The sequence below is a fragment of the Zeus faber genome, assembly GCF_960531495.2.
Source record: "Zeus faber genome assembly, chromosome: 14".
NCBI classification, from domain to species: Eukaryota; Metazoa; Chordata; class Actinopteri; order Zeiformes; family Zeidae; genus Zeus; species Zeus faber.
The window spans coordinates 26,195,162-26,206,278 of NC_137200.1; the positions used below are offsets into that span (position 1 = coordinate 26,195,162).

General features: G+C 41.8%; 1 protein-coding gene across 1 annotated transcript in view; it reads right to left on the reverse strand.

Moving 5' to 3' along the window:
- Window positions 1-6,440, reverse strand: part of ik (IK cytokine) — a 13,297-nt gene extending 6,857 nt beyond the window's left edge. Inside the window, exons 1-9 of the mRNA XM_080013199.1 lie at window positions 6,286-6,440; window positions 4,309-4,369; window positions 4,095-4,187; window positions 3,853-3,912; window positions 3,453-3,620; window positions 3,180-3,294; window positions 3,037-3,107; window positions 2,749-2,795; window positions 1,357-1,520 (exon numbers count right to left, since the gene is read on the reverse strand). Coding sequence (XP_079869325.1) covers window positions 1,357-1,520; window positions 2,749-2,795; window positions 3,037-3,107; window positions 3,180-3,294; window positions 3,453-3,620; window positions 3,853-3,912; window positions 4,095-4,187; window positions 4,309-4,369; window positions 6,286-6,295 — 789 coding nt within the window. The 5' untranslated portion in view covers window positions 6,296-6,440. The remainder of the gene's footprint in view (window positions 1-1,356; window positions 1,521-2,748; window positions 2,796-3,036; window positions 3,108-3,179; window positions 3,295-3,452; window positions 3,621-3,852; window positions 3,913-4,094; window positions 4,188-4,308; window positions 4,370-6,285) is intronic.
- Window positions 6,441-11,117: the final 4,677 nt, after the last annotated feature.

The window sequence follows — 11,117 nt, forward strand, 5'->3', positions numbered from 1 at the left end:
CAGTCATTCAGCCTATTTAAATGGAGAAAAGTAGTCACTCTGCTGTTTGGTGTCCTTGTGTGCACCACACTGAACATGGACCAGAGAAAGCAAAGGAGAGAGTTGTCTGAGGAGATCAGAAAGAAAATGTTAGACAAGCATGTTAAAGGAAAAGGCTATAAGACCATCTCCAAGCAGCTTGATGTTCCTGTGACTACAGTTGCAAATATTATTAAGAAGTTTAAGGTCCATTGGACTGTAGCCAATCTCACTGGACGCGGCAGCAAGAGGAAAATCGACCAGAGATTGAACAGAAGGATAGTGCGAATGGTAGAAAAAGAGCCAAGGACAACTTCCAAAGAGGTACAAGATGAACTCCAAGGTCAAGGTACATCAGTGTCTGATCCAACCATCCATCATTTTTTAAGTGACAGTGGGCTCCATTGAAGAAGACTCCACTTTTCAAAGTAAAACATAAAAAAGCCAGACTGGAATTTGCTAAAATGCATATTGACAAGCCACAATGCTTCTGGGAGAATGTCCTTTGGACAGATGAGTCAAAACTGGAGCTTTTTGGCAAGTCACATCAGCTCTATGTTCACAGACGAAAAAAACGAAGCTTTCAAAGAAAAACACCCTCCCTACTGTGAAACATGGAGGAGGCTCGGTTATGTTTTGGGGCTGCTCTGCTGCTTCTGGCACAGGGTGCCTTGAATCTGTGCAGGGCACAATGGAATCTCAAGACTATCAAGGCATTCTGGGGCGAAACGTACTGCCCAGTGTCAGAAAGCTGTCTCAGTCGCAGGTCATGGGTCCTCCAACAGGATAATGACCCAAACCACAGCTAAAAGCACCAAGAATGGATAAGAACAAAACATTGGACTATTCTGAAGTGGCCTTCTATGAGCCCTGATCTGAATCCTATGGAAAATCTATGGAAAGAGCTAAAACATGCAGTCTAGAGAAGGCGCCCTTCAAACCTGAGACAGCTGGAGCAGTTTGCTCAGAAAGAGTGGGCCAAACTACGACCCCCGCCCCCCCACCGGTGACATCATCAGTCCAGATGTAAAAATAATTGCCTTTTTTACATGTATTTTGCATGTAAAAAAAAGTTTTTCAAACTTTTTCCATGGGCCCAAATTTGTAATTTCATCAAAAAGGAAACCTGACAGTTTCTCTTTAAAACCCTAGAAAAATGTGGAACCTAAAAAAACCCAAAAGACCTTAAAACCCTTAAAGTTTTGCTACGATCAGTTTCCATGTGGTGAAGTTGAAACTGAACTTAAAGTGAAAGTTAATCTGAACTAAATATCTGAATTTCCATCCCGGCAGGATCAAGAAGTAGTAGTAGTACCAATAGTAGTAGTATTGTAGTACCTCCATGCTGGGGCAGTCAGCCTTGCTGCGGATCAGTGTAGTAGGGATGTCCGTGTCGGCGTATTCATCATCCAGGTCGACCACGTACGCCATGCGTCCCGGCAGAAACAGCTCGTTGCGCTCGATCTGCCGCGAGCGGAACACCATTCGGTAGATGTTCCTCCCTGCGGAGTACACCAAATACTGAGTAAGCACTCGAGAGTACTCAGGGCACGGCAATACTCTGTACGACACTAGTTATCGAGTGTGAACAGTTTCAGGATCACATGTGAACTGTAGGGCTGCCCCCTGAAAGTCGACGAGTCGAATCACCAGTCGCAAATCCGTCGGTCGACTGAGATGAAACAGATAGAAGCTTACAACATAAAAATGACAACATTTTGATGATACAGTGTATGTATGAATCGTCCGCGCCCGGACAGGGACCAGGACACCGACACGGACACGGCTCTCTGTACGCACAGACGGCGGAGAGCAACAGGAGAGCCAAGCCCCGTTCCTCCGAATAAAACAACTAAATACAGCGAGGGAATGGGGCACGGCTCATAGACTTGCTAAGATTATTCTCCGTGCATGACGCATGGAGAGGGGGGTGACTGGGGAGAGAGTCACGGAGAGAGAGCCCCCGTTACGCACATGTTTCGTTCTGTGAGCAAACGTAAAATAAAAACATTGTTTTGGCGCGCCGATAAAACAATAACGACAATTACCGCCGTATTTTTTCCGCGAATGTCGAAATGAAATAGACTCGATCATTCCAATAAAAACGTTCCCCGGATCTGTTCATTTCCACGTTCGACGGGTTGCAACGGAAAGCCCATTAGCTTGGACTATCTAAAGCTGACCTTTCATCTCTAACCAATCACGGTTGTTGATATAGGAATAAGCCCCGCCCACAGGTTGCGCTTATAAACACATACACAGGGAGCGGAGACAGAGCGCAGCATCCAAAAACCCGGAGAAGAAGCAGAAAGATTATGCATCGTTGACAACGGGGCCACATACATCTATTTTCTACATTTATTTTGTTTTTGGTTTGATCAAAATGTTATTTCCGTGAAATGTTAATTAAAGCTGCTGCACTTGTTCCTTATTGTTCAGAAATGGAAATGATTTGATTTCATGCCGTAATATTCCTCATACTATGCAAAGAGTGCTAACTGACGGGATTTTACTTTAAATAGTCAATAAAAAATACTATACATCTACATGCCGTGATGATGTCATTCTCTATACAGCCTGCTTATCAAATGTTTTAAGCTCAATAAACACAAATAATATTTGACCGGAATCTCTCCAATTTGGCCGGGAAATCGAAATCTTCCAGGACACGTTGACCGGCAACGATTCTTTATAACGGAAACTCTTGAGTACTCGTGCTACGGTTCTCACCCAGACGAGTTTTGAATTCCATCTTCTCTTCAAGCTCTGGCTCTTTCCTGATCAAACACAAAAAAAAAACAATTATCCACAGTACTACAGACGACATATGGAGGCCCTGCCCCCTGAACCTCCAGCTAGCAACCTGAGCCCCGTCCCCTGGAGGAGCCATGCTAGCGCTCCATTCTTACACCAACGCACGTCATCACACTTATAACGGAAGTAGCAATGGCGACCAAATCAAACCACCCATGAAAACGGTTGCTGTAGTAACAGCGGTTGCTACAGCAGGAAACGTACTTGACTTCTTTCTGAACTTTCTCCATCAGATCCTCCTCTTCCTTCTCCTTGCTGGTGATCTCTGCACGCACCTGCAACACAGAGCATCTCAGCACTACAGCACTGCAGTGGTACTAGGGTGGTACTACAGGACAGGGCGGTACCTTCTGCAGCAGGGCGAAATCAAGCCCCTTCACCAAGTGAGTGTGCTCCATGTCACCACCCAAGAACTTAGACTCCTGGATCAGCTGTCGACGCTTCTCCGCTGCAGACTTATCTCTGCAACGCAATACAAATACACACAATGCACACATGGCGACATAGACACAGCATATACAATGTACACTAATGCTAGTCCTAATTCCGCTTTTACAGGACCTGCGCAAGTGGATCCTACTGACCTGTGGTGGTACTAGTAGTTCTGTAGTAATACTCACGCTTCAGCGGTGGGTCCTACTGCCCTGTAGTTTGCTGTAGTGCTGATGGTCTCCGTCTCTTCGTAGTCTTTGTTCACTCCATCCCTCCGTTCTCTTGCTCGGTCGCGGTATTTCTCCGCCAGCTCCCTCTCTCTCTCCATCTCTTGCTGTCGCAGCTTAGCATAGTAGCTACACAGTATATGCATTGTAGAGTATGATTAAAACAGTACACACAGTAGAATAACAGTGAATCATCCCACCAGCACATCTAGGTTAGCTCATCTAGCCAGTGCTAGTTAGTCCTAATTCCGCTAGTGCTAGTTCTGCTCGCGTGAAAGGATTCTAACTCAGACTGAAATATTAAACCATAATACTGTTCAAAATACTAAAAATTGCAAATCTGCATCAAATGTGAAAACACCTTTTCTTCTTCCTTCTCCGAGCTGCAGGGTCCTCATCCTCGTTGTAGTCCCTCGGCATTCTGGGAAAAGGGACACAGGAACCAATCAGATTGCTGCGTTGGTTCCACTTCCCAGACATTTAGTGACAATCCCAAGGTTAAAGTAATACTTTTTCACAGGCACTGGACAGTTAAGTACTGGACAATAACATAATGGACAACATTGGGGAGGTGAGTGGACAGAGGTCAGGGGTCAGACTCACTCATGGTGTCGGGACTTGGAGGGCGGGGCCGAGGAGGGGGCGGACCTCGGGGTCATCAGCAGCTTCCTGAAGTCCTCATTGGTCAGCTTGGACCTGGGGACGGCACCAAACACAGTTCTTGGTAAGCACCGCTTGGTGCTGGGGGCAGAGACACAGGTCCATCCACTCATCCGTCCATCCATCCATCCACCCACTCATACATCCATCTACTCACTGGGCGGCATGGTCCTCCACCACGTGTCCATCTGGAGCCAGAGGATTGGAGTAGCTCTCCGCTGCAGGAACACAGAGACCGTCAGAAACACCAGGGGCACATGTCGGACCTAGGCTCACTATTCCGCCGCAGTCCACCTGTCTGTCTGACTGGGATCTGCCTTCCTGTCTCTAGTACCTGCCTGTCTTATAGGAATTCAGGGCTGTAGAAACTATGTATTTTATCAAAACCAGCATTAGTCTTTGCGCAGCCGGTGGAGGTAGTGTGACAATTTTTCATACCTCTGAGTAGTTATGAAGTAGACCACTAGATACAGAGGAACCAGATAGCCCAGCCAGCAGCCACAAATTTGTCCTCAAAACCATGTGGCTGCTCCAAATGGGCACACTCGTATTTATGTCAAGACGTCAGCATTAACAAGGGCAATGGACTGGTTTGTCATCAGAAAGAGACCCACAGGTGAAGTCGAGGCAGGGCCACAAAATCACACCGAAGAATGAAATGTTAAAGAGAGAAAGATACGTCCAGCGGCAAATTAAACAGACTCAAAGCAAACGTGCCTGATACGGACACAGTCACAATCAGTGGTTGCGGCTACATTCCTTGTTTCATCCTGCGTCCTTTATTTACCTTGTGTGCTGAGGCATAGTAATAATTCATGTTAATGTATATTGGGTCAGGTGTTAATCATGAGTCCTGGAGCGATTTTTGAGCCTTCTTTCCCAAATACGAGAGTTTGTGGCAAGCAAAGGGAAAACCGATTGGGAAGCACAGCTGAAAGAAATGCCGCAGTTCGTTTTAAAGTTGGCACTATTGACAGACACAATTAACACTGCACGCTTGAACGCACTGAATCTCCAACTTCAGAGAAGAGGCAAATTTCCAGGACCCGATTCCAGGAGCCGATTAAAACCCGGGTCTATTGTCGTGTCATTTTACCCAGGGTCGAGACCCGGGTTTTTCCTCTCCCACAGATGACAAATGCCGGACGTAAGTAGGTGTTACCGGGTTTTTGGCGCAGTGGGAAAGGGTTGTTACATATACAAGGAAATTTTTCTGGTGAGGTTAAGTGCACTTCAGCACAGAACATGAGTATTTATAAAAAATAAAATTAAAATAAAAAACATTTACATACATACAAAATGTATGTATGTAAATGTATAAAAATACATTAAAAAGGATAGAAATTAACTGCCATAAATAGAAAACAGAAAGAGGCTAGCTATTTAAGATATACAAATGTGATACTATGCACAGGATACATTCTTGTTATGGTGTATAGGTTAAAAATGATGGATTATAATATTAATTATTACTATGGGCTCACTAGCTTATTACACTATGCACAGCGGGGCACTGTTGACCGTTGATGTTTGATAAAAAAAAATTGTGATGTTTAAAATGTAGTACGAGTAAAAACAGGAAAGAGCACTAATCACTAATGAATAAGTAGTGGAATTACATTTTTAGAAACCAGTAACATTGCAATCGATACAAGCAACAATTTGAATGGGCAAAATGTTAATAGTCGGAGGCAAATATTTAATATCTCAAACACGGAAACCCAACAATTTGGACAAAATGTTCCAATTTGCTGCTAATAATGTTTGTCTGATGGATTCAATGTTAAAACGGACTGCCACACACTTGTGATTGTGAATAAGTACTATTTCTGATGCGGCTAGCAGGCTAACCTAGCAGACCCATCTAAATCAAGGTTGCTGCTGCTGCTGCTGTTGCTGTTGTTGTTTTTGAATTCAAGGCGTGCATCACCCAGTGTAACGAAACGATGAAAGGCAACCTCAAAAATATATCCGTGATGTTTACTGAACCCAAAAGAGCACTTAGCCTCAATGGCTACCAGCCTCTAGCACTTAGCATCTAAGCACCTAGCATCTAAGCAATTAGCTTCCAGCACTTAGCTTCCAGCGCTGAGCACTAGCACTCGCTCAGCTTTTGGCAGCTTGTGTGACTTACTTTCGGGCATCGCAGCAGATGGTCCGAGCTGAGTTTGACGTGAAGGGAACCAGAAGCCGCCCGAGCGCCGTCCTGCCGCTGCGTTTGTGTTTGTTTGTGTTTGTTGGTGTTTGTTTGCGTTCGCGTTGGGCGCCGTGTTCCGCGGGAGCTCTCGAACTGAGCGTATCGCGAGAAGACGCAGCGAGCGAGACCAAACCTCACGTGACCCCCGCTCGCCGCGCTGCGTGACGTCACTGACCGTCAGGTCGCGCTGGGAGCGGTCAATAACAATAACAATAACAATAACAATAACAATAACAATAACAATAATAATAATAATAACAATAATAATACAATAACAATACAATAACAATAACAAAAACAATAACAATACAATAACAATACGATAATAATACAATAACAATACAATAACAATAACAAAAACAATACAATAACAATACAATAATAATACAATAACAATACAATAACAATACAATAACAATAATAATAATAATACAATAACAATACAATAACAATAACAAAAACAATAACAATACAATAACAATACAATAATAATACAATAACAATACAATAACAATAACAATAACAATAATAATAACAATAATAATACAATAACAATACAATAACAATAACAAAAACAATAACAATACAATAACAATACAATAATAATACAATAACAATACAATAACAATAACAAAAACAATAACAATACAATAACAATACAATAATAATACAATAACAATACAATAACAATACAATAACAATAACAAAAACAATAACAATACAATAACAATACAATAACAATAACAATACAATAACAATAACAATACAATAACAATACAATAACAATAATAATTCAATAACAAAAACAATAACAATAACAATACAATAACAATAACAATAACAATACAATAACAATACAAAAAAAATAACAAAAACAATAACAATACAATAACAATACAATAATAATACAATAACAATAACAATACAATAACAATAACAATACAATAACAATAATAATACAATAACAATAACAAAAACAATAACAATACAATAACAATAACAATAATAATACAATAACAATAACAAAAACAATAACAATAACAATACAATAACAATAACAATAACAATAACAATACAATAACAATACAATAACAATACAATAACAATAATAATTTAATTGGGGATGGTAGCTCAGGAGGTAGAGCTGGTGGTCTAGTAATCTAAAGGTTGCTGGTTGGATCCCAGGCTCCTCCTGCTAGCATGCTGTAGTGTCCTTGAGCAAGACACTGAACCCCTAATTGCTCTTGATGGCTGCGTCCGTCGGTGTTTGAACAATTGTATGTCGCTTTGGATAAAAGCGTCTGCTAAATGCAATGTAATGTAATGTAATGTAATATAACAAAAACAATAACAATACAATAACAATACAATAACAATACAATAACAATAACAATAATAATACAATAACAATACAATAACAATAATAAAACAATAACAATACAATAACAATACAATAATAATAACAATAACAATAATACTACAATAACAATAACAATAATAATACAATACAATAACAATAACAATAACAGATCGATAGACAGACAGACGGATAGACAGATAGATAGATAGATAGATAGGTAGACAGATAGATAGATAGATAGATAGGTAGACAGATAGATAGATAGATAGATAGGTAGACAGATAGATAGATAGATAGATAGATAGATAGATAGATAGATAGATAGATAGATAGATCGATAGACAGGTAGACAGATAGATAGATAGATAGACAGGTAGACAGATAGATAGATAGATAGGTAGATAGATAGATAGATAGACAGACAGACAGACAGACAGATAGACAGATGGATAGATATTCGCAGAGTCGGGGACGTTGTGTATTACTGGACATTTTGACCGGCGAGTTTATCAATTATCGTTGTTTTTTTTTGGTTTTTTTCAAAATAAATTCTACCAAATCTAACAAATGGTTATTACCGGTGAGACATCGAGGGAGTGATATAGTGCCGTAAAGCGTAACACACTTCTCCCGGGGTTTCGTACACATACACAAAAGTAACATACTGTAGTGCCATTCTCCATAATATGGAGAATGGCACTACAGTATGTAACTTTTACATACTGTACATGTAACTCAAGCATCTCCTTCGTCTTGGTCGCATTTAAGAGGAGGTGGTTGTTTCCACACCGTGCCACAAAGCGGTCTACCAATTCCCTGTACTCAGTCTCCTGTCCACCAGTCATACACCCCTCAACTGCAGAGTCATCTGAAAATTTCTGCAGATGACTTTCATGATTTGTCATTATTATATGATATATTATAGCGCCTGTCCTGTTGCAGGGATTTATTTTTCCTTCACCTTAAATGTAAAGCAGGGAATAAAGTGGAACATTTCTGTAACTTTTCCTTGTGGATTTTACTGCCACACTGGCCCACTTAAATATAACTGTGGGCTCACCAGCCCAGTGCATATTTCGAGCCCTGATTTGAGCTGGAAATAACTTTTTAATAGTTGACCCAAATGCAGACACTTGACTCATTAAGTGTTGAACGTCAGGTTTTATCCTTTGGAAATAAAATACTGTGTCCTGAGAAGGATATGGTTGGATCGGATAAAAAAAAACTATTTTCCATTCCAAATACTGTGTTTCATGTCATCTTGACTGCAGCCTAAAGTGAAGCTTTAGGTGAACACCAAAGAGCCACTGAGCATGTCCATCAGCACGGAGGAGCTGCGGTCTGCCTCTGAGAAGGAGGAGGATGAAGTGGAGTCGCGCCCTGTGAAATACGACAAAGGCCACAGGGCTTCAAAGAAAGCCAAGGCAACAGGGGTAAGAGCGACAGAATCAGAGTGGCCACAGACGCGGGCAAGGCTTTCTGCAGCGCTCGAAGCAGGAAGTGATGCCGCGTCCATGGGAATTCGGAAATCATCCACGTCGGCGAATTGTTATTTGAAACACTGGTGTTGGTATTGGCCCAGAATTTCAAAAGCGGTGCATCCCCATGTCAAATGATTGTAAAAGATGTCCACAGTTAATGGTTCTCTCTCTAGTGCGCCTGTAAGGGCTGCTGCAGCAGCAAGCCGTGCCACTGTCACAAAGGGAAGATGACGTGTGGTGAAAACTGCACCTTTGATCATATGAAACGCAGAAACCTGTGCGCGCGTGTGTGTGTGTGTTGTGTGTGTGTGTGTGTGTGTGTGTGTGTGCGTGTCAAGGTCAAGAGAGAGCGGTGAAAAGGTGGAATTAATTTTTGTTTGCGTGTGGCTCATTTTCAGATTGTGGTATTCATTTCCATTCATTACTTTAGTGTCATAAATACATTGTTGTGTGGTAAGAAAATTGAGCCTTTTTTAATATTTTCCTCTGAAGCAGTGCATGAACATTTCGCGTTGTTTTCAAAAGAGTGATCTTCTTTTTCTTATTTTTCTTGCAGCTGCTCCCGTGAGGGGTCGCCACAGCAGATCGTCTGCCTCCAACACCTTCTGTTCCGGGCATCGTCCTCCCTGACACCACCCGCCTGCATGTCCTCCCTCAGCACATCAATAAAGCTTCTCTCTGGCTTCCTCTTTTCCTCATGCCTGACAGCTCCACCCTCAGCCTCCTTCTCCCAACGTAACTCTCATCTCTCCTACACACGTGTCCAAATCATCTCAATCTGACCTCCCTCACTTTTCCCCCAAACTGTCCGACCTGAGCTGTCCCTCTAATGTCCTCGTTCTTAATCCTGTCCATCCTCGTCGCTCCCAATGAAAACCTCAACATCGAGTGCGTGTGTGTGATCTTCAAAAGAGTGATAATGGTTCCTTAACAGCATGTCATTCAGCGTATCATTGCTGACACCTATTTATAGAGTACGTTTCCAAAGCTTCTAATCCTTCAAAGGCGAGAGAGTTTCAACCAAATTTAGAGGGTAATGCAAATATAAATTTGAATATATTATAATGCCCATTCTCTTCTACCTTTCAGCACATGAACAAAATGGATGACAAGTCCGGGGATTCAGTCTCTTCCTCAAGACCCCACAGCAATCAACCCTGGCAGCATCACGTTCATCATACAAACGCATTTTTTATTCAGCATGAGAATAAATCCCCCCCGCTCAGCTGACGATTTTTTTCCCCTCAAAAACATGAGGGAGAGCTGTCAACAGATTAAAAGCCTGTGTTTAAACTGTGTAGTTTAAGGTCATCAGCACTGATCAAGCATCATAACATAGTTAAAAAACATTTAAAACCATTGTTTATTTCAATATGACATGAACTATGTGATGAACTAGATATGACAAATGAATAAAAACCAGATCCTCATACACAACCCATCCTACACGCTCAGGCCTCTGTGATGACTGATATGAACCACTAGATGTCACCAAGCGTGAAAAACACTTGAGATTTGAGATTACCGCTGAAATATACGGCCGCTTCAATCCAGAGGCCTTGCGTGAAGAGGAGATTGATGAGATTCAACTAATTGTCATTGCACAGAGTACAAGTACTGAGGCGGCGAAATGCATTTCTCTGCATTTCACCATCCTAGCAACTGACTTATCTAGGAGCAGTGGGCTGCATGTAGCGGGGCCCGGGGAGCAGCTAGGGGGTTAAGTGTCTCGCTCAAGGACACACCAGCACGCTACCAGGGGGAGCCGGGGATCGAACCGTGTGTTGGATGTTTCCACCCGAAAACAAAGTCAGAGATGCAATAAGTGAAACGTGAATTGTGCGCATTTCCGCCAGTTTGGTTGAGGCAAATTAAAGCAAGGCTATGTAACTTTTTTTTACCATAAAATAACAGCTTCAAAATCATTT